This window comes from Pan troglodytes, chromosome X, assembly GCF_028858775.2.
Source record: "Pan troglodytes isolate AG18354 chromosome X, NHGRI_mPanTro3-v2.0_pri, whole genome shotgun sequence".
Taxonomy (NCBI): Eukaryota; Metazoa; Chordata; class Mammalia; order Primates; family Hominidae; genus Pan; species Pan troglodytes.
Window position 1 is genome coordinate 67291760 of NC_072421.2, and position 27999 is coordinate 67319758.

Genomic DNA, 27999 nt, shown 5'->3' on the forward strand with positions numbered 1-27999 from the left:
GCGCCGCCGCCGCAGCCGCCACCGCCCCAGTGCCCCGCACCGCCCCCAGCCGGGACGCCGGGCAGCGCCTAGCGGGCCGGGCGGCGGCGCCCGGGCTGAGAGCGACGGAGCGCGGGAGCGGCGCGGAGACGGCACCAGAGCGCCCCGCGACTCCGGCCTGAGCGGGGCACCGGGCCGGCCGGCCTGCCTCACCATGCAGCCCCCGAGGTAGAGCCTGGACGGCGCCGAGGAGCGCAGAGCGGCGCGCAGCCCGCCCGCCCGAGACGGCCGTCTGGCCTCGCGCCTGCCTGTTCCCTCCAGCCCGGACCCCCCTGAAATATGTTCAGGGGCGCTTGGATGTGGCCCGGGAAAGACGCCGCCGCGCTGACTATCTGCTGCTGCTGCTGCTGCTGGGCTCCCAGGCCGAGCGACAAACCTTGCGCCGACTCCGAGCGGGCGCAGCGATGGCGACTGTCCCTGGCGTCCCTGCTCTTCTTCACCGTGCTGCTCGCTGACCATCTGTGGCTGTGCGCGGGGGCCCGGCCCCGGGCCAGGGAGCTGAGCAGCGCCATGCGGCCCCCATGGGGGGCCGGCCGGGAGCGGCAGCCGGTGCCTCCTCGCGCGGTGCTGCCGCTGCCGCCGCCGCCGCCCGGCGAGCCCAGCGCGCCCCCAGGCACCTGCGGCCCCAGATACAGCAACCTGACCAAAGCCGCCCCCGCCGCCGGCTCTCGGCCGGTCTGCGGCGGCGTCCCAGAGCCCACGGGGCTGGACGCAGCTTGCACCAAATTGCAATCTTTGCAGAGACTTTTCGAACCGACTACCCCGGCCCCCCCTCTGCGGCCCCCTGACTCCCCTTCCCGTGCCCCGGCCGAGTTCCCCTCCGCCAAAAAAAACTTGCTCAAAGGCCACTTTCGGAACTTCACTCTCTCCTTTTGCGACACCTACACGGTCTGGGACTTGCTGCTGGGCATGGACCGCCCCGACAGCCTGGACTGTAGCCTGGACACCCTGCTGGGGGACCTGCTGGCCGTGGTGGCCAGCCCGGGCTCCGGGGCCTGGGAGGCGTGTAGCAACTGTATCGAGGCGTACCAGCGGCTGGACCGACACGCTCAGGAAAAATATGACGAGTTCGACCTCGTGCTGCATAAATACTTACAGGCGGAAGAGTACTCAATCCGGTCCTGCTCGAAAGGCTGTAAGGTAAGGACTGGCTTCCGCAGCCACAGCAGCCGCCCTGGGCAGCGGCAGAGGCCGCAGTGGGACCGGGAGAAAAAAGGAAGTCTCCCTTTCTACCCACCCCACCACTCCCACCGTGCCCAGTGCAGCACTACCAGTGCCACCCTGGGACCTTCCCTAGTGAAGAGGCCTCAGGGATTCAGGTCAGGTAACCACCTGGCTAACTTCTATTAATTCCAGGTTTGGGCACCTTAGGCCTGGGGCTTTCTGGCGCCCTGCTCCCTCATGAGTGGGGAGGGGCCACAGGGCCCTGGGCTGACAATGAGGTGGCAGGAGGGATTGTGCTCCCCTCAACCTCCATCCTCAGCCAGCCATGCCCCTCTCCTTTCAGAGGCTGGAACTGAACGTCCTGGGACTGGCTGGTGCAGGGGGAAGGCCAAAGATGGGAGGAAGAATATTTGGCAACCAAACCTTCACCCTTTGGCTTCTGCCAGTGGGTGAGAGGACGAGCACTCCTGGTGGTGGGGCACACCACACACTTGACCTTATGTGACCTGAGGTGACTGGCCAGAGCCGAGGCAGGTCGAGCCCAGGGGCTGCCTGTCTTCTCCCAAGGAAGTCACCTGCAGGCTCTTCTCCCCTGACAAAGGAAGGAGCTGGGAACAGGGAACAGCGACTGGTGGGAAGGCCACTGAAGGTTAGTGCATTCTCATACAAAACTCCCAGTGCCTTCCCAGCACCCCATGGTGACAGTGGGGGGAACACTGGCTTTCTAGCTGCTGGGGATAGGTATCCAGAGGAGAGGTGAGGCAGCTGCAGACCGGCCCGCCTAGGGAAGAGCTGAGTGTTAAGAAACTTCTTGACCCTCGGCGGGGTTGCTCTGGACAGTTAGGTGGGTGAGGGTTGCAAACATTTGGGACTTGATGGTACTGCCCTGCTCGCCCAGCCTGGCCAGGTGACCTGCCTTTGGGAGGAAAGAGAACAGCAAGGTCAAAGGGTCAGATGACAAGGAGACCGGGAGGGGTGGTGGCCTCACACATCCTCGAGCTGGGGCCAAGAGCTGGAGAGTGAGACAGTTGCTTTCTAGCCTAGCTCGTGTCCCTCCAAGACTTTGGGGAGGGGCAGAAAGTGCCATTTTCCATCCAGCATGGCCCTTGTGGACTTCTGCAGGGCTTCCATGCTTTTAGCGGGTTCCCTAGGGATTGGGGCAGAGGGTTGGGAAGGAAAAGGGTAGTTCCTCGCTCCTGACTTCACTTTCTCCTTCTCCTTTTTCCTGCTCTCGTAACCTAGCAGTCTCCCTCCCGCCTCCCTCAGCCTCAGCTGACTCACTGCCTCACTCACACTACCAAATGAGATATTCCACTTCTTAAAGGTATACAGACAGATAGACACACACACTGCCATACACCATCACCACCACCCCGGGCAAAGTCACATAGGCATGCAGAGAGGTCGTCACACCCACAAACAGTGTCATTAGAAGCAGATGCCGTGTCACACACACGCACATCTCCCCATGGTATCAGAGACACGCAGGCAGAAGTACTGTCACATGAAGAAGGGCACATTTTGTCTTACAGAGACACATACCCTCGATGTCAGCCACGGACACATACACTCAGTGGGAGCAGAGAGACAGGGTCCACAAGCAGATGGAATCAAGGATGTCTGTTTTTTGTGGCCCTCCCTTCAACCCCATGGCCCTGTTTTTTGTTTGTTTGTTTTGTTTTTTTCCTCAATCACCAGTATGAATGAGAGGCATGCCACAACTTCCCCATGGGGTTTTCTCCGTGTTGTAGTTGACTCCGATTTCTGTCTGGACCTGACCTACATACAAATCTCTCATGTTGATTGTTTTTACCAAGCAGTGTGACGTAGGAGAAATACATCTGATCTCTCCAGTTCAGGAGGCCTTATCACCTCTACTTCTTGTTAGTGGTATGACCTTGGGCAAGTCACTTCACTTCTGTAAGCTTTCATTTCCTCATTTGTAAAACAGGGATCATCATCCTTGCTCTGCCCACATCCTGGGTCTTTTGTGGGAAGAAGGTGCAGATGTATTTTGTAATAAGAATATAACATCTGACATTAATGTAATGCTTAAGGTTTTTCCGCCCCTCTCGTGTATGTTATGAGATCAAGGAGGCTGGTGATACTAGCACCACTACTCCCATTTTACAGATGAGGAAACTCAGGTGCAAGGGGATCAAATGGTTTGCCCTAAGGTCACTCAGCTAATGAGCAGGAGTGCCAGGACTCCAGCCCACGTGTTTTGGTGCCAACCTCGTGCTTTTGCCATGGCCTCACATCAAGTTCGTGATGGCCCTCCCTCCTCTCCTTTGTCTTCTTGTCTGTCTCTCTCCAGCAAACCAGCGAACTCCTCCTGTGCTCTCGCTGCCTGCTGTGCCGGCAGAAGGGCAGTGCCAGCTCCATAGCTCTCTTCCGGCCTTTCCCACCCTTGTCCAATGCTCTCTCCCTCAACTGAGGCCAGACCCACCTGGCTCTCGAATCCAGCTGTATGATGGGCACTAAGGGAAAAGACAGCCCTGCTACCCTACTTGGACTGTAGGCTCCTCTCTCCTCAGCCCCTCACCCCACCTCCCTGGCAGGCCTTACTTGCCATTCCCAAACCCCGTTCCTGGGCTCCAAGCCCTCCTGTCTGGTCCCCACCCCAAATGGGATCCCTGGGAGATGACGCCCCACCCTCAGAGCTTCTCCTGAGTGGAGAGACCACAGCCCCAGGCCAAGATGAAGAGGCTTTCTTACTTCTAGAAACCAAGCTGGGAACCTCTGTTTCAGAGCCAGGTGACCCCCTGTCCCCAGGACCCTGTACTGAGTGCATCAGTTAGCTCTTCCCTGGGTGGCCCCAGAAACCCTGTTCTCTGCCTTTGCAATATCTGCCCCCGTTTCAGGCCACACAGGGCCCCACGAATCATACCTGTCCTCGCTGCTGCCTGTGACACCTCCCAATTTAGTACCAGCTGCAACATTTCCTTAATGTGCAACTGACTTCCTCTCACACAGCAGGGCAATGTAACTTAGGTAGGCCGATGCCTTTCCCCGCCCTGGCCTCTCCCAACTCCCAGGGTCATGCCTCACCTCTCTCTTAGCTTCCTGTGCATCCCCACAAGCCCTATTTCCTCCAACCCCCACCCCACTCTCTTGGCCATAGCTAGGGTTACTGGACAACCACCACACTCCCCCATGGCTCTCCATCCTCCCAGTTCTGCCACACTCCTGCCTTTCTGATTGCCTCTTCCCCCACCTCTGTCTCTTTCCTACTCTCTCTTCAGAACATTCAGACTAGGGGGAGTGATGGAGATGGGGGCAAAATCCTGGCTTCTTCTCTCATAGCTGTTGATCTGAGGGGAAATAGAGGCCCAAGGGAGGGGCAGTTCTTAGCTCTCTCACCAGCCATAGGGTTGCATTAGTAAAGATGAGTGCCAGGGAAGGATGTGATAGTTCTGCTCTATTCCAGACTGACCCAAACCCACCTGGCAGACAGTGTGTTTGATTTTGGGTCTCACACTGACTGGGCTGAGAAGGAGGCAGGAACCCATGTTCTTCTGGAGAGAGTTGAAGGAGGTGTTTCACCTGGAGAAGAGGTGACTCGGGCAGATATGCTGTCTGACTTCACACCTCAGAATAGTTGACATGGTATAAATGAAGAAGCATGACCTGCGTGGCCCCAAAGGGCTTTTATAGTTAGAAAGTTCTAGGTTAAAACCTAGTTCTTTTATTTATTACCTGTGTAACCTTGAGCTAAGGACGTCAACTCTCTGAGCCTCACTTTTCTCACCTGTAAAATGGGGCTAATTCATCGTAACAGTCCTGTGAGGTCATTATTAATGAGAAGAGTCTTTACAGTACCCAGACCTGCCATATCAGAGTTGCTCAGTTTCTTCCTTTCAAAAAAGGAACAGACTGCCTTAGGAGGAAGTGAGCTCCTGCTCCCAGGAAGTGTCTGGCCCGATACAGGTGGACCCTTGGGGAAAATGCCGTGGAGGCAATTCTAACACCAGATTATGAGCAGAGTTGGACCAGGTGACCTTTGAGGTATATTTCAGCCTGGATTTTAGGCCTGTGAGCAAAGCTTGCTCATTGAACAGCAGCACTGGATGGGGAGGGCTGGGGAAGGAGGTTGGTCCTAACGCCCACACAAAGAGAGGGGGTGGGGGGCTGCCAGAGCCAGCGCCTTGCCTTCTGCCCGTACCCGCTGGGGCCCTGCTCTTCCTCCACTCCGGCTGGCAGCTGTTTCTGCCTCACTGCCTTCCTCTCTCCTCCCACCTGCCACAGCTTTCCTGCCAAGCAGGACTCCTTGCTAACACTGGGTATGAGGGGTGCTGAGAGCAGGGAGCTCAGGGCACTGGGTAAAGGACAGGAGCCCCAAGTTGGCCAGTGGTGTCTGTTTTCATCACACAGCTTGCAGTCAGGAAGCAGTGCCCCACAGGCAGCCTCCCTGACCCAGGGCTCTTAGAGCCAGAGAGGTACCCTGGTCCCTGTTTGGGGGTAGAGGAAGGGGCAGGCTGTCAATAAACAGCCTCCTGGGAGCCATGGCAAAGCCTGCCCTTGGGGAGGGGCCTCCAGATCCACAGAAGCTCATCTCTTCACCAAGGAATGTGAGCATGGGGTTCTGGGAAGGAGCAGGAGCCAGGAATCCTGGAGCAGGCAGAGAGAGGAGGCAATGTTTATAGTGAGGACAAGTGAGGACCCACCAACATCCTTTGTTCAGTGTCCCAGTCTCTTGTCCTTGGACCCAGTGACAATCACTGTTACCTTCCTGGAATAGCACACAGTGAATTAAGACTGGGAGTGGGAAAGTGGTCACTCCCACCCTGACCTGCCCCCACTCCAACCTCCATGTTCTTCCCACGTTAGCTCACATCCAACATGCCTATCCACTTTCCAATGACCCTACAACCTTCCCAATCTTCTACTTATCACCCTACGCTCTTCCCAAGCCACACCCACACCTTACTCCCTCTACCTACAGTCCTCCAACCCCTGCCCCTCCTGACAGTTATCTCCACCCCCTTCCACCTCAACTCTGGACCTCACTCCCCACCTCTTTCCTCTCAACAGTCAGCCCCTCACATTCCACATTACTCCCCCTATTCCCATCTCCCACCTGACACCCCTCCCAAACCTTTACTCCAAGATACCACACCCTCTTCTGGCCTGCATGCTCCTTGGGCCTTGCATCACTCACACCCCACTCACACTTTACCTCCCTTCTCCCCATCCTTTTTCTTGCTCTCTTTCATCTTCTGGTCCTCTCTTCCACCCTCTTTCCTCCTGCCTCCCCCTCTCCCTCTCTGCTCTCTTTCTCCCACTTCCCTTCTCTCGTTACCATTCAGGGTAGACATGTACATGTGTGCATGCACACACAGACACACATTCATACCGACACACATCCCCCGGTCTTCTTCATGGCTACTTCCCATCCTTCCCGCAGGCTGGTGCCTGACTACTACAGTCACCATAGCAACGGGAACCTCCAGGAAGGATACACTGGTATCTCCTGAAGGTGGGGGTTGGGGGAGTTAGGTGGAGAAAGGGAGCCTAACAGCCTCCCACCCAATACCATGGTCTGGCAGGAAGAGTCTGCTGAACATGGTGAAGGTGGGAGTGAGGAAAGGGAAGACAGTGGGTGGAACCAAGATCAAAGGAGGGTCAAGAATCTCCCAACACATCGTAAGCATGCGAGGGTGCTTCTAAGCCATGCGGATGCATGCTGGTCCCCTCTGGATGTGTCAGTACCCTAAGGAAAGGGTATACCCACTTTTTTACATGTGGGTAGGGACATAGGCTGAACCTCAGACTCAGGGGCGGGAGTGTGCCTTAGAAAAACTTCTCCTTTGGGGCAGTTATTCTGTGCCCCCACCCTCTGAGGCAGTTTACCTTCTGTGTGCCCATACAGACTGGGCATCAAACCTGCCCTCCCCAGCTCATTTCTCAGCCACATGTGGATTCCAGCTGCCAGTGTTAGCTGAAAGCCAGGGGTGGCCCCTGCTTCTGGGGGTCTGGACAAATCTGGACCCCTACAAGCACCATTCTCCGATGCTGGCCTGGTAGGTCTCTGGGGAATGGGTATGTTTGCGTTTTGTGTGATTACAGGCACACAGACCAGAGCGTGTGCAAGAGGCCAGGGATGCTGGACCAGCCTTTTCTCCCTGGGCATAAAAGTGGGCTCAGTAACGCCTGAATTTTTGATACTGTTAGCCAGATAGGTGCTTAGAGGGGCGGGCAAGGGCACCAGGCGAGCTGCAGCTGGCTCTGGAGAGGGAAGGAGTTACTACGGAGTGACAGGGACTGCCAGGGCCAAAGCTCCTGCTCGAATGCATTCTGGAGAAAGGAGCTGGAACCTGAGCCACAAGTCTATGCACCAGAAAATGAGGCCAACTGGCTGCAAAGACGAAAGGGCTAAGAAAGGGGAAGGAAAGAAGAAAATTGCGAGTCTTTGAGTGCCTAGGAGATGCCAGGGGCTTTATATATGTTCATGAACTCATTTAATCCTGGCAGTCATCCTAGCAGGCAGGCACTATCATGATTCCCATTTTACACATGAGACAACTGAGGCTCAGTGAGGTGAAATGACCTACCCAGGCCACATAGCAAAAGGACTGGCATACAAACCTAGGTCTGTCTGTTCTTTCTCCAGTGCACAGATGCATGAAGAAAATGCTAATAATCTCCTCCAACTGTCAGAGGTGGTGCCCAGCTGGCTATTGAGAGGCTGGGCTGAGAAGCTGGGCCGACTGGAAGGGAGGCCCAACAGAGCCTATTGGTAGCTTAGAGGTCCTCTGGAGTGGCCCAGATCCAAAACGAGGACCCACCAACATCCTCTTTGTTCAACGTCCCAGTCTCTTGTCCTTGGACCCAGTGACAATCACTGTTACCTTCCTGGAATAGCAACAAGAGAATGGGCGCAGGGAAGGAACTGCAAAGGAGACGGGAGGACCTGGGCTCCTCTCGCCTGGAGGGAAGGTATCTCTGTTATATTCTCAGCCCCAATCTGCTGGAGGGATCAAGCAGAGCAAGAGGGGAGAAGGTGCAGAACATTAACCTAAGTTAGTCCCTAAGCAGGCCTAATGCAGACCTGAGACCCTGGCCTCCACATCCACTACACCTCAACATGTGCAGTTTCTCCATATCCTTGCACATGCTGGTAGAGCTGGAAGGGAAAACGACTGCAGTAAGACTTTGTTGCCCCAGAGTCCGCTGAGGCCTGGCCTGGGCTTTGGATGCCCAGTTCCCATGCAAGGGTTTTGGTGAGCCCCTAAACTTGAACACCTAGGCTTTTCTTGGGGATTGAAGGAAGTGCCAATCCACCAAGTTCTGCCAGAAGAGGGGCATTTGGTGGTGATGGGTGTTACCAATGTTCCCTGTCTTATTTGGTTTTAAGAAGATAGCATGGCTACCTGGCTGATCTGTGAAAGGTGAGCTTGTCTGTTTAGTGTTGAACTCATTAAAACTTCCAACTAAGTTAATCTCTTAGAATTATTATAGTCTCAGAATCTTATAATAATATCTTTTTTTCCAGTTAACCAAAAAGGCCTTTGAGAAATTTTGAAAAGTAGAAGTATAAAAGGAAAAAAGTCCCAGAGCACTTAGTCTTTTTTTTTTTCCGTGGTAAAATATACATAACATAAAATATACCATTTCAACTATTTTTAAGTGTACAATTCAGTGGAATTAAGCACATTTGCAGTATTGTACAATTATCACCACTATCCATTTCTAAAACGTTTTCATCCTCCCAAACAGAAACTCTGTGCCCATTAAACAAGAACTCCCAGCCGGGCGCGGTGGCTCACACCTGTAATCCCAGCACTTTTGGAGGTCGAGCTGAGCAGATCACCTGAGGTCAGGAGTTCAAGACCAGCCTGGCCAACATGGCGAAACCCCAGCTCTACTAAAAATACAAAACTTAGCCGGGCATGGCGGTGCACACCTGTAATCCCAGCTACTCGGGGTGAGACAGGAGAATCACTTGAACCTGGGAGGTGGAGGTTGCCGTGAGCTGAGATCGCGTCACTGCACTCCAGCCTGGGTGACAGAGTAAGACTCTGTCTCAAAAAAAAAAAAAAAAAAAAACTCCCCATTCTTCCCTCCTTCCAGCCCCTGGTAAGCATTATTCTACTTTCTGTCTCTAGGAATTTGAGTAGGTACTTCATATAAGTGGAGTCATACACTATTTGTCCTTTTGTGTCCAGCTTATTTCATTTAGCATGAACATTTAGTGTTCAAGGTTCATCCATGTTGCAGTATACATCAGTACTTCATTCCTTTTTATGGCTGAGTAATAGTCCATTGTATATCTATGCCACATTTTGTTTATCCATTAATTTGTTGGTGGGCGTTTGGATTATCTCCACTTTTTGGCTATTATAAATAATGCTGCTATGAACATTGGTGTACAGGTATCCTTTGAGTCCCTGCTTTCATTTCTTTTGGGTTTATATTAATACCTAGGAGTAGAATTGCCAGATCATATGGCAATTCTATGTTTAACTTTTTGTGGAACTGCCATCCTGTTTTCCACAATGGCTGAACCATTTTACATTATATTACATTTTATGTTATACATTCTGCACCATTTTACATACATAACAGCAGTATGCAAGAATTCCAGTTTCTCCACATCCTTGTCAACACTCGTTATTTTCTGAAGTGTTTTCGATAATAGCCATCTTGATATGTGTGACTATATATTTTTACATAGTTGAAATCATACTGTTTTTTACCCTGCTCTTTTAAACTTGTTACACTATCTCTTCATGTAATTAAATATTCATAAACATCATTCTTGATGAGTGTACAATATTCCATCACATGAATGTAATGTAATTTATTTAACTAGTCCCCTATTGACATTTATGTTACTTCCAACATTTTGCTATTATAAATAATACTGTGATGATATTCTTTGTTCATAAGTCTGTTTCAGAACGATTCTTTTTTACGAATAAATGCTATCTCAGTCATTTTTTCTTATTTCTCTACTTTGCTGAGTTTTTAAAATCACAAAATAATGCATGCTGTTTGTACCAAATCTAACAATACAGCGGTTTATAAAGAAAACATTAATGATCCTCCTATTAGCTCCCCTCCCAATCCCACTGCCTGAGGTCCCTGATGTTAACAATATGTAGTGTGTTCTCCTGCCCCTCTGTGCAGGCTTACATAAACGTCTACACACAAAATGACTTTTTCTTTCCTTTTGCATACAAATGGGAGCATAGACATTAATTCTGCAAGGTGAAGTTTCAGAGCTAGACGTACAGAATCAAAGAGTATTAACCTTTTTGAGGCTCTTGACATACATTACCAACTTTCTTTCAAATTACTGGGTTATTCTAGTTTATACCCTCACCAAAAGTGTGAGACTAATATGCAGCACACTTTTCCAGTATTGGCTATCACATCTTTAAAGCTTTACTAATTTGGTAGTTGAAAAATGGTACAGCATTGGCTTTTCATTTTCATTCCTTAGGTCAGACATTTGTTTTTCTTGTTTATAGGCCATTTGTCTTGCCTGCTTTGTGAATTATCTTTTCATGTTTTGTGTTTTCCTTACTGACTTGTACATGCTTTTTTGTATGTATTAATGATACTAACCTTTTTCTAATCACATTTGTGGCAGATTTTTTTCATTTGTTATTTGCACCATAGAGCTGAAAGGAGGGAATGGAAAGGAAGAGAACTATTCCACACACTTTGTGTCCTTTATCTTACTTAATTCTTGCATCTGCCTTATGAAGTACATGATATTATTCCCATTTTACAGAGGAGAAGACTGGCTCAGAGAGGTTAAATGGCTAGCTTAAGCTCATCCAGCTAGTAAGAGTTGGAGCTGGGATTTGAATGGCAGCAGACAATGGTACCACCTAGTCTTTGCTGGTGTAATTATACTATCGGTAAAGCTTTGTGTGGTAAAGCTTTGTGCTAGTTGCTTAACAGGCATAATTTACTGAAAAGTGAGGGTAGGTACTTTTATTATCTCCATTTTACAGATGAGGAAAGTGTGGATCAGGGAAGTCCAGTAACTTGCCTGGGGTTTTATAACCAGTATGAGCAAACCTAGGGTTTGGACTGCATGACTGAGTTTAAGGATGTTTGACCCTGTCTTCCCACTGTATTTGATTACTCCCTAGGCATCAACTTCTTGGATCCAAATTGAGGCCCAGGAAGGAAAAGTGCCTTTCTCACAGTCACCAGAAAGTTAGTGGCTGAGTCCCTGTCTCCCTACAGGTGGTGACTTGTCCAAATTCACACAGTTGGTGGCAGAGCCAGAATCTGAAGCCAGCTCTAACTCTCTATCTAACTGGAGCAGGGGCTTCTCGATGAAGAGAATTTGTGGAATATGCTGGGGAGAAGGAGTTGGGGAGAAAGTGGAGTGCATAGATACCCTGAGACTTTTCTGAAGGAATGGACTCTGGCATTGGAGTCTTCCAGGGCAAGGCTACTCTAGAAGCCCCCAGATGGTAGGACCTGGGACAGGAGAACTCATGTTCTGAGGCAAGAAAATCTTTCTTCTGGAGACATTTGCCTTCCCTTCACCAACTGCTAAAGATTAAAACAGGAATAGTGAGCCTTTGGCCCTGGGTAGGAAGCTGATGGGCGCAGAAGAAGCAAAGCAGTGTTTGCCTCTTTTTAACACCTCCATCTCTCAGGGTGTGTGTGTGTGCGTTTGTGTGTGTGTTGAGGAGAGAGAGAAAGGAATACTTTGATTGTGGAATGGAAATGATCATTTGTAGCACCTAATATCCAAATGCTATTCCCCCACATCTACTTACAAAGAAAACTTTACTCATGTGGAGAATGGACTACGTAGACTGATTTTACAGAGTCACCCCTCCCATCCAGACATACAAATCTCTCCCTAATTTGATGTGAAATTATGTCAGAATGAGATTTGAGTCCACTGGCTTCAGTGGTTGTAGTGAATTGAAGGGACCATCCCAAGGGCAATATGAGTATAAGAGTTTAGACACCGAAGTCCAGATTAACCTGACTTCAAATTTCAGTTCGAAATCTGTCTTCTCTGTAGAATAGCTGTTGAGAACTTGAACATATTCTTTAATCTCTATTGGAATCTCATTTTCCTCACCTTTGGAACTAAAAAATAGGGTCATTATGAGGCTTAAATAACATGAAGCATGCTAATCTCTTAAGAGCACAGTGCCTGCGAGATGGAAAGTGCTCAAGACATGCTAGCCCCCATTGTTATTATTATTATTGGCTGTGGACCTTGGACAAGTTATTTAAACTCTTTGGTCCTCCCTGTCCTCATCTGTAAAGATCTGTCTCTACCTCAAGGGATAGTTGTGAGGTCTCAGTGAGTTAACAAATGTCTGGGTCAGGTGATTAGAACAGAGCCTGGCATATAGTAAGCACTTAATAAATGGTGGCTATTATTATTCTCTCCTTAATTAGGTGTGTTTAATCCAAATGACTGCTTAATATCTAATTGATGTTGACAACACTGGGGTGGGATACTTAGGAGTAGGGAAAGGTAATTTGTGAACAGGAGGTGAAGTATCTAGGGTAGGGGATGAGGAGCCAGAAGGCAAGTGGAGGGATTCTAGTGAGGGAAGGCACAAGGATATACTTAGATGGGGGAGGAAAGAGGCAGAGAGGGAGATGGAAAGACTCCAAAGCCCTTGATTTACCTCATCACTAAAGACCAAGCACAGCTGACAGTCATCTTTGATCACATCTCTGTTCTCTCCAGCCTCTCATCTTTCTGGCAAGGCACAGCATTTGGAGGAGGAGGTAAGGATCTGTCTTTGGTGATCCCTGGAGAAGGCTGGAGATTGCTTCCTGGGCCTGGGCCCAGGTATAGCTGTATGTGGCAAACAAGTGTGCCTGGGAAGGGGAAGTGTGTGCAGCTGAAGGGAACCTGTGGCTGTCACTGTCACACTGGCACCATTCCTGTGGTACTCTGCACAACCATTGTGCACAGAAGCTCCCGAAGCTCCCAAAGCTCCCCTCGTCTCATCTTAGTCCTCTGTGTGGCTATGGGACCCCTCATTAGCTCTGTTGTCCTGATAAATTTACCATGGTCCAGACAGTGATGATGGAGTAGATGATCCAGGGCAGGGCAGTGCAGGGCCTGGGGCTCTGCAGCAGGGCAGTGTGGGCTGAGTCTAGCGAGGTTGGTCAGGTCAGGTCTTGGAGATTTTGTTTTGTTGTTTTCGAGGTTCGTGGCTGCAAAGCAGTTTGTTTTTCTTTAAAATTCACTTTATCAAAGTACTGTATTTTCATAATTTTAAAAGGCATGTACAAGCTATATATATATATGAACACACATATATATGTGTATACACACACACACCCCAAGCCTCACTCTTCAGAGTCAAACACTTGAGACACTCTTGACTGTTTCTTCTGATATTTACCTCAATATTTCTAAATGGTATGCTAATATTGCTATTTCTTGTTTTTTCTGTTTTAAATATTTGTGTATACACACATGTATAGATAGATATTCACACATATACATATATACACCTGTGTGTATATATCTCATTTATATGTATCCTTGTAGCTTATAAAGCTTTTAAATTCTATATATAAAATATCTGTTAAATGACATATATAGATCTCAATGCTTATCATTAAAACAGTAGCCCTCTACTCCACCCCTGAGCCTCACTCTTCAGAATTAAATACTTCCAACTCTCTTAGCTGTTTTCTTCTGATATTTACCTCCACATTTCTAAATGCCATGTCAATATTCTATTTCCCAATTTTTCTCTTTTAAATATCTGTTGACTTTTAAAATGTGATTAAAGGAAGATTTAGCTCTTTTACTCCCAGCAGCACTTAACATACACACATGCTTCCCCTCCCCTCATACATTCAATATTGGCAAATCAAAATTCCTGATTTTAACAATATTCCATGTTTATATTACTAGAATTATAAATATTGTTCACAGCTGAGTTATGTAGAATACTGTGATTATATTTCCTTCCTTGGTCATCTTGTTTGCATGGAGTTAATAATTGCCTCTTGTTTTCTGTTTGCTTAGTTTTCTCATTTTTTGCTGATACATGCCCAATTTCTTTATCAGAGCTATAAAATCTCACACAAACACTTTCATAACCCATTATTTTCACTTTTTTCCTTGGAGCTCTCCACCTTGCTCTAGTTGCTAGAGGTTTGGTTTTCAAGTACTTGTCAAGTACCTCTGTGTGTATACCTCCTCCACTTGTATACCCAGCTCCATGTGAGGCCCTGAGGACAGTGGACAGATGAGTAAGATACAATCTGTCCTTGGTGAATCTACAGTCTCATGAGTGTATAATTTATAGAAATGTCTTACCAGAAGGCTGTGTGTTAAGACTTTGATCTAGGCTGTCCCTTTGGTCCCACACTCAGGCAGGCCTCCTCTTCTTCGTTTCCCATGAGTTACCAGAATGTGATACAGTCCCCCAAAGAGCAAATGTGATCTTAGGCTGCATTAACAAAAAGTTTCTAGGACAGGAGGGCTGATGCCTCTACTTCACTTTGTGTTGATAAATCCTATCCGGGGATTGTGTGTAGTTGCAAAGGACATGGAAATACAGGGACTCATCTGAATGTGAACAACCAGGCTAACAGAGGACTGGAAACCACATCTTTTGAAATAGTTGAAAAAAAATTGGGGATGTTTGGCTTCTTGAAAGAGTAGTCTACACATAGCTATCTTCAATTTTATTCCCTCACATTTCCTTTTCAATTTTCTACAGGCTGGTTTCTGCCCCCACTGCTCCACTGAAACTGCTCTCACCATAATGAGACTGCCTCTTAATTCCCCAAACCAGTGTGTTCCCATCTAAATCCTTATCTGCTGGCCACTCCCTATTCTTTGAAATTCTCTCCTCCCTTAATTGGCAGAATGCCTCTCTTCTGTTTCTCCTCCAATCTCTTGAGCCACTCCTCCATCTTCATCTGATTCTTTTCCTCCATCTGCCCCTTAAGTGTTAGTTTTTCTAGGGATCTACTGTTGATCCTAGGCAATGCCATCCACTTTCTAGGCTTCCACGATTGCTGAAGCAGCCAGGGTGAGCTAGGTTATGCTCTGGTAACAAACAACCCCCAAATATCTGAGGTTTAGCACAACAAATGGTTACTTCTTTCTCATGATACGTGTCTGAAACAGGTCATCAGGGAACATCTGCTCATGATAGTCACCAAAGACCCAGGATGGTAGAGGATCCAACATAACACTGCTTCCACAGTCAGCATCAGAGGGAGGAGAATGTGGCAAATCATACATTTGCTCTTAAAGCTTCTGCCCAGAAGTGACTCATGTCACCTCAACTCACACTTCATTGTCCAAAGCAAGTCATATGGCCATGCCTAACTTCAGAGGGTGTGGGAAAGTGTAGTCCTACTATGTTCCTGATGACTAAGTCCCTAACCCCTGATGGCTTCCAAGCCTTTATGCAGACCCTCCTTCTGACTGCTGTGTCCAACTGCCTCCTCAACATTTCCACCTGGCTGACTCACATATACCTCAAAGTCAACATGACCCCAAACTGAATTTATCGTCTTCACCCCCAACTCTATGCCTCCTATTTTCCCTGATTTAATAAATGAAACTATTCATCCAGCTACCCAACCCAGAAGCTTGGTCATCATCCTGGATCTCTCCCTCTCTCTCATTCCGCACATCCTTAAATAATCCTGGTGATTCTACCTCTTTAACATCTCTTCTCACATCCACCCCTTCCTCCCTATTTCTCAATTCTGCCACTGTTGCCTTAGTCGGGGCCCTCACAACCTCTCACTCATACTGTTGGAATTGTCTCGTAACTGATCTCTGTGCCTCCAGTCTTGATGCCTATACTCCATCAACCACACTTTCAGACAGAAGTCCGAAAAGTTAGTCATGGGAGTGGCAAGCCATCTTTAAGTAGGCAATTATTTGAAACCTATTAAAGGCTCTCCATTGCCTATAGGATGAAGCCCAGCTCCTTGTCAGCTTCCAGAGCATATCATAACCATGGCCATGGCCTTCCTCTGCAACCTCATCTCCCATTGTATCCCACTTTGCGCCCTCTAACTATGCTGAACTACCTACAGTCTCTAAACTCAGCACTATTTCACACTTCCAGGTCTTTATGCCTGCTCATTTCTTTGCTTGAAGTGCACTTATTCTTTCCATATTCCACCTAGTTACCTTCTACTCATTTTTTTTTCAATCCCTAACTCAACCCTCTCCCACATGGAGATGTTTTCCTGTCCTTCAGCCTTCAGAACACAGTTGATCACTCCTCTCTTAATGCTACTACTGTACCAAGGAGATACAGTGCTTCTTGACTTACAATGGGGTTACACCTTGATAAACCCATTGTAAGTTGAGAATATCTTAAGTTGAAAATGCATTTAATACACCTAACCTACCAAACATCAGAGCTTAGCCTAGCCTACCTCAAACGTGCTCAGAACACTTACATTAGCCTACAATTAGGCAAAATCATCCAACACAAAGTGTGTTTTATAATAAAGTGTTGAATATGTCATGTAATTCATTGAATACTGTACTAAAAGTGAAAAACAGAACGGTTGTATGGGTACTTGAAGTATCATTTCCACTGAATATATATTGTTTTCTCACTTTGGTAAAGTTGAAAAAGTGTAAGTTGAGCCATCATAAGTTGGGGACTGTCTGTGCTACCTATCACAGTGACTTAAAATGATTGATTCATATAGTTGTCTCCCCTGCTCCCTGAAGACAGGAATCTTGTCTTACTCATCTCTATTATCTGTAGTTCCCAGTACAGTGCCAGGCACTCAGAAGATGTTCAAGAAATGTTTGCATGGACAAATAATGAGAAAAACAGACTCAGAGAAGTCTAAAAATACCTGCAGGGTTGGCACGGGGGACAGGAAGGTAGCTGTTCCATATGGCACCAGTAGAGCTAGTAAGAGCTGCGAGTGAAGCCACAAGGAGGAATTAGTTCAAAAGAAGGAAGAACTTCTGTAACTGCTAGAGTTATCTGAAGATATGGGCTGCCCTAGGACAGCATGACCCCCTGTGACAAGGCTTACAATCAGAAACTGGATAAGCACTTGGCAGTGATGTTGGAGTGGAAATTCCAACAGCAGATAGGGCAGTGTTGTGATGGTTCTCATGGTCCCTTCTATTCTGGAACAGTCATGACCCTGACTCCTCTGCTCACCTGATTGACAGGGATTATCTAGGCCCCTTCAGAGCTGCTCCTACATTAGGAACACTGTTTCTCCACTGGACCAACCCTGTCCAGGCTGGGCCCATCCAGCCACTGGCCTTTGAGCAGATGGCCCAAGAGGCTTGGTGGTGGGAGAGCTTTCTGGAACTGCACTGGCTCTAGGTTCTCACCCTCCTCTCCGGCCATCTCCCCTGCCTTTCCTTCAGGCCATGCCACTTTGACTCATGACTGCTCAGTTTGAGAAGCAGGACAGCTGTTGCTTATTTTTACAGCCACTTAAGTAGAACCCTATTATCCACCTGGATTTGCCCTTTAATGCATCTAATCCCAGTCTGATTCTACCAATCCCAGTGAACTACTGTCCCCAGAGTTATGTCCATGATCTCCTTCCTCTGGTTGAGGAGACTGATTTTGACCTAACCCTGTTCTGATCCAACTTTTGAAAGCCCAGAGTCGGGACTAGGAGCACTTGGCTCTTTTCAGACCCTGCCCGAGGGGGTTCCTCACACACTTCTCTGTGTGCTGATGGATGCAGTACAAAGAGGCATCAGGTTAGCAGTCTGGTTGCCTCCCTTCTAATCATGGCTTATAGTTGATTTCTTGCATGCCTCTGACTTGGCTAAGCCAACCCTCTTCTTTGGGTCTCAGTTTCCCTATGGGTAAAATCTGGGAGCGGAGTGTACCGTGGTGTCTGTGGACAGTGGATTTCATCCCCATGTGTAGCTCACATTGCTGCTTTGCCTCCACAGGCTCTGCGGCTGCAGCTCCAGCTGCTGGCCAAGGGCCCCAAGGGTACATTAGGAAGACAAGCAGCCCTGGAGAGAAGGCCTATAGGGAGGATTTGGATGGGGAAACAGGCCCCAGGGATGGAAGCAAGTTAGAATCCATGAAGGAAACTGCTTACTTCCTGGTTGGCAAGAACTAAAGCTCTCCTCCCTGGAGGGCTTTTCAGCCCCAGAACCAAGGAGCTCGGGATGGCCTCCGCTTTCTAAACTTTCTGGCCCTGAGTCCTGGCTTTGGGATGTAAAAGTCTTCTTTCTAGAGGAGAGTGGGGATGATGATGCCCTGGCCAGGGCTGCAAGCGCCAGAGCCAGAGGGTAAGGCTCTCTGGGTCCTCCCTAGATTGGCAACTGCAGAGCCCAGGAGGGGTGGTGACACCTCTCATCTTGCCCCTCCCATTTCTGGAGTGCTCTGCAGCCCAGCTGGGAGGAGGGATGGGACAGCCTTCGCAGCTTCCTTTTTGGGTTAATTGGTGTTCCCTCTAGTTATTTCCTGCTTCCTTCCCCTCCCAGTTCCCATAGCAACTGGGCTGTAGCAGCCAGAACTTGATTGAGCCCAGCAGTGGCCCGACTGAGGTGGGGAAAGGAGGGCACTGCCAGGTCAATGCTTCCCACCCCACCCATCCCCCGCTGCCATCTCAAGGGTTCAGGATGGTTAAGCCCAGAGGACAGGGCATAATTGGAAAGCCTTTTATGCGAGGGCTAGAGTTTGAAGAGCCTAACATGCCAGAGCAGGCCTGGTTCTCCTCAGCTCTCCTCCCTTCCCCATGCCCTGTGTCCTGCCTCTTAAATTTTGAATTCACTGTTGCTGGTAGGATTGTTCAGTAGGAAGAACCCTGGAGTTGGAGGTGGGAAACCAGGTTTCCAGTTCCTCCCAAACCGATGGTTCTCAACCGTGGCTGCATACTAAAATTGCCTGAGGTATTTTGAAAAACTACAGATGTGTAGGCTCCACCCACAAGGATTCTGACTGAGTTGGTCTGGATGTGATGTGAGCCAGACAGGAGTATTTTTTTTCTTTTTTTTTTTTTTAGACAGGGTCTCACTGTGTTGCCCAGGTTGGAGTGCAATGGTGTGATCTCAGCTCACTGCAACCTCCTCCCCCTGGGCAAAGGTGACCCTCCCACCTCAGCATCCTAAATAAGTGGGATCCAAGGTGTGCACCACCACACCCAGCTATGTTTTTATGTAGAGACAGGGTTTCACCATGTTGTCCAGGCTGGTCTAGGACTCCTGGACTCAAGCAATCCACCAGCTTCAGCCTCCCAAAGTGCTGGGATTACCAGCATGAGCCACCGCATCCAGCCCAAGACAGGAGTATTTTTTGGAAGCTCTTTGAGTGATTGTGATATGCAGCCAGATTTGAGATCCTGGAGAACAAAAGAGCTCCATGGTTCACCCAGAACTGACTGTTATCTTGTTCTGAGACATTTCTTCCCTTTCCCTGCATCCCTTGCCTCCAGCAAGCCCCACAACTCTCCTAAGCCGGGCCCTCCTGGCTTTCCTCCATCCTTGTAGACAAGTGCCCAGGAACCTGTGAATGCCCAAACAACCTCCCCCGTCAACCCCTGGCTCAGTCCTAACACTAGTGAAACAGGGCAAGCTACCTCGGTCCATCTAAGAAACAGGGCTGCAGAGTCTAAGGCAGGCTTGTTGCCCAAGCTGTAACAAACACTGAGAGCCAGATCTTTCACCTGAGAAGGACCCCAGGCTACCTCTGAGGCATGAGGGATAGCAATGGCCTCCGCTGGCCGGCTGTGGGCTGAGGAATTGGATTACCTCTGAGCCCCATATCACTCTTCTTCCTCCATTCCCCTCATTAGCTCCTTGCCTGTTCCTGCCTCGCCACCCACAGGCCTGGTGTCCTCCCCAAGCAATCTGCTCACCCACTTGTTGTCATGGTGACTCTGGCTGGGGGTGTGGGGACTGAGTGGGGAGGTCGTCTAATTAAGGAGAAAGGCCACACTCCCAATGTCAGGCCACCCCTCCCCCTTCCCCAACCTACCCTGGCTGGCTCCCTCCATTCCTCCCTCCAGGAGCAGATGACGGGAGCGCCCAGCCACCATAGCCTGTTACTGGGCTAATTGCAGTTGCCTGGGAGGAGGGCAGGAACTCCACTGGGGCCTCCTCACCTAGGAGCTGGAACACTGACTGAACTAGAAGAGCCCAGAGAGAATTCCACAGGGACCTCTGAGTCACACTGATGGATGCAGGGTTGGGAGGGGGCCGATTGCACACATTTTGGGGTGAGGGTGAGGTAGGCTCTGGGTCCAGGCTACAGACATTGAGGCAGAGCCTATGGACAGAGACTCATCTTGGCACTCTGGGGCTCAAAAGATGGAGGGAAGTCTCTAAGGTACTGGGACCCTTAGTTCTTGTAATTTCATGTTCTTTCCTGCCTTACTTCTGTTTCCTTCTCCTCCCCTTCTTGCGCTCTCTTATTCCTCTTTCTTAGCTTTGCTTTCTTACACCCCCATCTCTCTTAGCCACTCTTATTCCATCTTATTCACCCCCGCTTGTTCTTACCCATCTTTCTTACTCCCTCTTTCTTACCGCTTCCTGTTAACAGCCCCGCTTACCCCTATCTCACCCTCTGTTATGTCCCTACCTTTCAACTTCTTTCACCCTCACCCCACTCTTAACCCTTCACCTCCCTTACACCCTCCACCTCTAATTCCCTGGCTCTTTCTCCCCAACCCCGTTGTTTCCTACCCCCACTATTCCTACCATTCCTTACCCTCTCTTTCGTATACACCTCCTGTCTTCCACCCCTTACCCCAACTGCCACTCTCTCATACCCCTCAAACCCCTCTCTTCCTGCCCTCTTTTAACCCTCCAGCTCTCTTACCCTGCCTCCTATTTTCACCTGTTTTTTACCCTCCTTTCACTCTTTTCCCATTCCTTTTCACATACTCTTTTAGCCCAGTAATTTCATATTTAGGAATTTATATAAATAAAATTTAACACAAGTGTGTGAGAGATGTGTGTATAAAGATAGTCACTGGAGCGTTGTTCATAATAGTGAAAACGTGGAAATAAGTGTCCATGAGCAAGAGATCACCAATGCCCTTTTCATTCCATTCATACAAAATCATTCTCTGTTCTCTTAACACACCATGGATTTGTTTGCCGACATACCTTTGCTTAAGCTATTGTCTCAGCCTGGAATGCCCATTTACCTCATCTCTACCCATCCCATCTAACATCCTGATTTGAGTCCAAGCTCAACTGTTCTCCCACCACTGAAATCTTTCCCTGCTTCTCTACTTGCTTCCCTCCAGTGGTCCATGGTTTGAACTCTCCTTTCTATAGATCATATGCCATAGATTCAAATTAGATGTGTCTACCCATGAAACTGGAATTTTCATGAGCGTAGGGACATGTCCTCATTTACTTGTCCTGTTCATTCATTCAACAGATTTTTTAAAGTGTATATTGTGCCGAGTATACAACAGTTAATAAAGCAAACCCATGTCTGCTTACGTGCAACTCACATTTTAGTGGGGCTGACAGGAACAAAACAAGAGTGCAGAGAAAGTAATACTTGTGGTGAAGAAACAAGGAAAAGAGAATAATGAGGGCAGCATCCTTTGGTGAGAGGGGTAAGGGAGATCCTCTCTGAGGAGAGGACATTTAAACTGAGACCTGAAAAGTGAGAATGACCCAGACATATCAAGAGTAGGGGGAAGAGCATTCCGGGCCAAAAGAATAGCATGTGCCAAGGCCCTGAGGTGGGAACAAGTAGGGCATGTTCAAGGAAAAGAAAGAAAATGAAGTTGGAGAGAAAGACAGGAGCAAAGTTATACGAGGGCTAGAAGTCTGTGGTCAGAAGCTTAATTCTAAATGCATCAAAGGGTTTGGAGCAAAGGAGTAACATGAGTCAATTGTGTTTTGAGACCACTCTTCCTCCTGTGTGGACAGTGGATTGGAAAGAGCAAGGGTGCAGGTGGAGAGGCCAGATGGGAGACTGTCATCCAGGTGAGAGATGATGATGGCTTGCCCAAAGGCATAGATGTGGAGCTACAGTTGGCATGCCTTGCTGATGGACTAGATGTGGGGATACAGAGAAACAGAAATGAAGGCTGACATCTAGGTTTCATGGCACTCACTGAAATGGTCAAGACTTGAGGAGGACAGTGGATTGGGGATTAAAAAAATAAGACCTACATTTTAAAATTTATAACATGTTAATTTTGAGATGCCTGTGAGATACCGAAGTCCCAAGCAATGCTTTGCTCTTTGGGGGACTGGTTAGCAACACAACCTACCCCATCACCCACTAGTACCTCCCTGCTTTGGAAAAGGCCAGTGTGGGATTGCATTGCCAAAGTCCATGTTCACAGCAGTTATTTGTAGTTTAGTGAAAATGTTTGAAGTAAGTATAAGAAACTGACAGTGCTTCTGAAACCATGTTGCTCAGAATATGGTAGAAGATCCTCCTGTGGCACAGTGACCTGGACCTGGCTCAGAAATGCAGATTCTGGGCCCACCTCCGTCCTCTTGAAGCTGAAACAGAGGGAGACATCTGCATATTTAACAAATGCTTCAGGGGGTTCTGAGGCACTCTGAAGTCTGAGAACCATTGCTGTGAGGAACAACAATGAACCTAGAAAGCGCCCCTAAAGATACAGGACTGGATGTGGGTGGCAAGACAGGAACAGGCAAGGTGCATGAGAGCCATCTGGGCATCTGTTAAAATGCAGATGCTGACTTGGCAGATCGGGGGTGGAGCCTGAGATTCTGCATCTCTCACAAGCTCCTAGGTGACGGTGATGCTGCTGGTCCAGGTCCACACTTTGAAGAGCAAGGACCTAGATCAGTGGATCAGTGGTTGACAACTGGAGACAATACCCCTACCCCAGGGGAACATTTGACAATGGCTGGAGACATTTTTTTTGGTTTTGTTTTGTTTTGTTTTGTTTTTTGGTTTTCACAAGAGGTGAGGGGAGAGAATGCTACTACTGTGTAATGGGTAGAGGCCAGAGATGTTGTGCAGTATCCTGCAGTGTACAGGACAGCCCCCACAACAAAGAATTATCTGACCCATAATGTCAGTAGTATCACTGTTAAGAAACCCTGGGCTTGATGATAACCAAAGAGTATGGAGCAGGGAATCTTCCTTAGCTAGGACCCAGTGCCTGGTAGGAGTGGACTAGATGAGGGACAGGAAGCATACCCATGAAGTGAAACTGCAAAGCAGAGGTTCCAAATGAAACGTAGCAGTGTGTTTGATGTCTGCTTCATGCCAGAGCAGAAGCCAATAGGGCAGAGCATGGATCAAGTAGAGCTCAAAGGCACATGTGGTGCCTGGTAAGGCAGGTTCCTGGTTTTTTTTTTATTATTAAAAATAACCCCTCACATTTACATTACACTTCAGAGTTTACAGAACATTTTCATATATGCCATATTATTTCATCCATACAACACCCTAATGAGGTAAAGCAAGGATTATTCTTTCTCTTTCTTGAATTTAGAAACTCAATACCATCAGCCAAAGAAATGTTTGCTGAATTGAACAGAACTGACATTTGCCTCATTATACATAGGTAGTCTCAGACAAGTCAGATACTTCCTTGGACCAAGTGTAAAATGACAGGGTTGCATGGAATGATTGGCAAGGCTCCTTCCAGTTCTGACCTTCCAGTAATTTTGTGATCTTTGCCAACACACAAATTTTGAGTCTTGGATGACTGCAGACTGGGGTGCTTGGGAGTACTGGCTATGAGATCGGAGATCTTAGGTAAGATGCAGTGGCCTTGATCCAAGCCCTTCTTCCTCTCTACCCCCTGGATCTTGGGGTTAGGTTGGTGAGGCCCCCTTGAGAGACCACAAGTAAGTCCCCCCATCCCTCTCCTCTGAGGTGGGAAGGGGCTGGCACATGGGCTGATGCTCTTTCCTCTCCCCACAGGCTGTCTACAAGGCCTGGCTGTGCTCAGAATACTTCAGCGTGACCCAGCAGGAATGCCAGCGCTGGGTGCCCTGCAAGCAATACTGCCTGGAGGTGCAGACCCGGTGCCCCTTTATACTCCCCGACAATGAGGAAATGGTGTACGGAGGGCTCCCTGGCTTTATCTGTACAGGTAAAGGCAGGGCACTGGGGAAGAGGGAGGAGGCCGGGGGCCCAGGGCAGGCATCAGGTCAGAGGAGTTGGGAGCAGGGATAACAACAGGGGAGTCAGGTGAGAAGAAGGCCAGTGGCTGGACGAATGGGCAGTGACGTCCCCAGGTTGGGATAGGGCCAAGTGGAATAGGGAAAAAGACCAGAGTGTCCTTCTCTGCCCAAAACATGTCCAGGGAGTCATCCCAAAGAAACTGGCTGGGGTCCCCAGGAAAGAAGGGCTCAGAAAGGGCAAGTGTCGAGGGCTGTGGGGAGGGAGCCTTAGATGAGGCTACTTGAGCAGCCCCAGCTCTGGAAACTTGCTCCCTAGGTAAGGCATAGCTATCAGCTCCCCGAGCACCCCACCACACCTTCCTTATCCATTGGCAGGGTTGCTGGATACTTCACCAAAGCGTCTGGAAACCAAGTGCTGTGACGTGCAGTGGGTCTCCTGTGAGGCGAAGAAGAAGAAGTTCAAGGAGTCTGAGGCCCCCAAAACCCACCACCAGCAATTCCACCACTCCTATTTCCACCACTACCACCAACAGTACCATCACTACCACCCCCGTCATGATCCCCCAGGCCGTGTCAGCAACAAGCCCGCCCTGCTGCCGGTCTCTGGGGGCTCCCGCCTCAGCCCTAGCAGGATCCGGCTCTGCGTCCTTGTTCTCATGCTCCTCCATACCGTGGTGTCCTTCTCCAGCAACCAGGGTGGTGGGGGATTGGGGCTGGAGACACTGCCTGCCCTAGAGGAGGGCCTGACACGGGAAGAGTGACAGTAGGGAGGGAGGACAGACCTCCACCACACTGACATCAGCTCCAGCTCCCCCAGGTTGGGGGGGAGGGGGCTCCTCCCATGGGAGGTGTAGGATAAGGTGGGGGTGGGGGAAATGGGGGAATGACACATCCCCCCCAACCTACCCCCACCCCAAAAGCAGCTCCAACAGAATGGCCAGAGGGCCTCAGGGAGCTGCAAAACTCATCCAGGAGAAAAAGGCAGGAGCAGCAAGTGACCCCTCCCAAGCTCCCATCTATGGGGCTTAGCAAAAAAAGGGAGGAAGTGGGGGCTGGATATGCCCACCCCTGCCAAAAGCCCTGACCCCAGGGAAGGAGGCTGCTCACCCAGCCTTGGCCCTGCAGGGAATGTTGGGGGGTACAGAGGGGAGAAGCTCTTTCCCCCACTCCACATTCCTTTTGTTGCCAAGATCCTTAATTCCCTCCTGCCCATATCCCTACAGGCGACGGCAGACAGTGCAATGGCCCTCCTGCCACTTCAGCACACCTTGCCCCACCTGGGACCATCACACGTGAAGCACCAGGCTGGGAGATGAGGTGCACACAGTTGCAGCTAGGTCGGGGCCCCAGTTAAGCTGTGCCCCACCACCCTAGGCAATGAGGGGCAGGAAAGGGGTACAGAATGAATGGTGAAAGAGAGTGGAGATAGGGAAGGGGGAGAGGAGAGGAGAAATGTGGACAGAGGGCTTGAAGACATGGCCGAATAGGCTACTGCCACCCGGCTTTGGGGAGATGGGCGATAAGTGTTGAGGTAGGCTCGAGAACTGCTCCCCAAATCAGTGAGAATTGCATTAGGAGCCCTCTGGGGAAAGAGCACAGGAACTGAGTTGCTGGGCCTCAAAACAAAAGGCTGCAGGCACGTGGTTAGACTGCCGCTGTCTGAAGGACCATATCTTACAGAAGGTGCACATACTCCCAAGGGCCACTCTTGCCCTGGAGATCTTGGCCTTGGGGCCAAAGACATTTCCATTTCCGATCTCCATGGGGAGGAGGGACTTAAGCCCAAGTGGGTCAGGCCTGGCCCAGGTCCTCATACTCCCCTATCTTGTCCTAGCCCAGGCCTCCATGAAGGAGAACCTGGTGGCATTGCCTCAGAGCTCTCCAGAGATGAGCCTCCCCTATCCCCACCCTGTCCCCGTCCCCAGCCTACCAAAGAGTATTCACACCTTTCCATCCCTGACTCTATGGGTTACTGTCCCAATTGCGAAACACCCATACTCCTCTTCACCCTGTAGCAGGGTCTTCTGCTCCAGTCACCCCGGCCTCTTGCAAGAGAAAGTCCAGGGACTGGCAAGAAGACCCTTTGACTAAAGATAATGTGCTGTCATATCTTGGCTGAGAAACTGTTGAGTCAGGCTAGAGGACTGGACAAGAGAAGAGGCATTGAGAGCCCCCTTGGGAGCCATTAGCCTTGCTCTGGTCTGCTGTGTGGGGGTGGGGAGTAGGGGGGATCCCACATTGCCTGGGACATCTGAATGCTGATACGAATGGACAGGAAAGGGAGCCAGAGCTGTATACCTGGAACAGGCCAGGGAGCCTTTAGTGCCAGCAGGGCCTGTGTCCTGGGATGTGATGCTAGTGAGTGAATGGGAGGGCGGGCCTGGAGCTGCGTGAGAGTGAAACCAAGAAGCGGATGGGGAAGGGAGAGCTGGCCTTGGTCAGCTTAGGGATGAATGGAGAAGGAATCACTCATGGGCCTCGGCTAGGTCCCAGACTGATTACATGAGACTGGGGAGTCCTTCCCTGCCAGTTTTCTCATTTATTACAGCCTATCCCCCAACCCTACCCCTGCGCCCTGCCTACACACTCCCGTTTGGCCCTTAGCACTTTGGGCCTGGTCACATACCCCATCCCTAGAGTGCTCTTTTCAGCTGGGGAGGGGAAGAGGTGCTGGCTCCTTTCCAGACATGCTTATGTATAAGTAAAGGGGCAGGTGCTTGGGCTCCAGAGAGACCCTAGGTACTGCCTTCTAACTCCTGCATCCTCAGAAGGGGAAAAGGGACTGGGAAGTAAGGGGAAACCATATGGCCCCAGGGAATGGACCCTTGGAGACTCCCATCCTCTCTTCCCCCTCACCAAGTGCCCAGGAGACCCCTGGCTCAGACCAGCCCAAGGCCTTGCCCAGTGGCAGGGGAAAGGGGCACCTCACTCCACCTCAAAGTCATTTGACTGCCCCCATCCACCCCACCACCCTAATCTTCCACCACCTCTCCGGCTGCCCCTGCCCTCCATCACAGACAGCAGAGCCGGGCAGCTTTCTTATGCCATTTTCTACACTGTGCTTCATGAGTAGGACTTTCTTGCACTAGTTCCTATGACTGAGTCTCCAAACTGGTTTCCTAGTAGCCCCCCATCCCTTCCTCCCTTACCCAGCTATGATTCAGTTGTCTCTGCCCTCCCTCTTACCCTGCCTCTGTGTTTCGGTGAGAGTCTCTGTATATGTACTGCTTTCTGTTTTGTTGCATTGTGGGGCAGAGGCCTCTCTGCTCTTGTTTAACCCCATAAAGAAATAAATGGTAAGACTTGATGATAACCCTCCCTTCATGGCTTTGTTCTGTGGAGTTGAGCTTGCTGCATTAGGAAAGTCTGTGGCTTGGGGAGGGGGTGGGACCAGAGATGTTGACCCTGTGCCCAGCTCTCTGTCAGCTCAAATCTCAGGAAGAAAGGGTAGACTGTAGTAGACCATTCAAGACAAGGACTCACAAAGCCAGCCACCTGCAGGGATCAGGCAGATCACTGTACAGAGTGAAGTAGGCCAGGTTGGGGAAAAGTGCAGACTCCAATTTGAGTGCTGAGAACTGCAGGACATGTGCAAAGGAGGCAGCTGAAGCCCAGGGTTGTCTTGGGGAATGTAGGTCCAGTGTTGCCAATCTTCTCATTCTTCAAGGGAAGTTAGGACTGGGGATTCTAACATGAAGCCCCCTAATTCATAAATGTTGGCTCAAGTATAAAAACTAACAAACCTACCTCCATGAGGGCTAAACAAG

General features: G+C 49.5%; 1 protein-coding gene across 1 annotated transcript; it reads left to right on the top strand.

Moving 5' to 3' along the window:
* The first annotated feature begins 318 nt into the window (after positions 1 to 318).
* NALF2 (NALCN channel auxiliary factor 2) lies at positions 319 to 27556 on the top strand. The gene is made up of 3 exons (XM_016944048.3): positions 319 to 1179; positions 24030 to 24201; positions 24608 to 27556. Exons 1-3 carry the CDS (start codon positions 319 to 321, stop codon positions 24991 to 24993), a joined length of 1419 nt encoding a protein of 472 aa, XP_016799537.1. The 3' UTR covers positions 24994 to 27556.
* The last annotated feature ends 443 nt before the right edge of the window (positions 27557 to 27999 follow it).

Coding starts and splice junctions, on each gene's coding strand:
- NALF2 (XM_016944048.3), top strand. CDS start 319: ATGTTCAGGGGCGCTTGGATGTGGCCCGGGAAAGACGCCGCCGCGCTG. Junction 1,180..24,029: donor CCTGCTCGAAAGGCTGTAAG/GTAAGGACTGGC, acceptor CTCTCCCCACAG/GCTGTCTACAAGGCCTGGCT. Junction 24,202..24,607: donor CCCTGGCTTTATCTGTACAG/GTAAAGGCAGGG, acceptor ATCCATTGGCAG/GGTTGCTGGATACTTCACCA.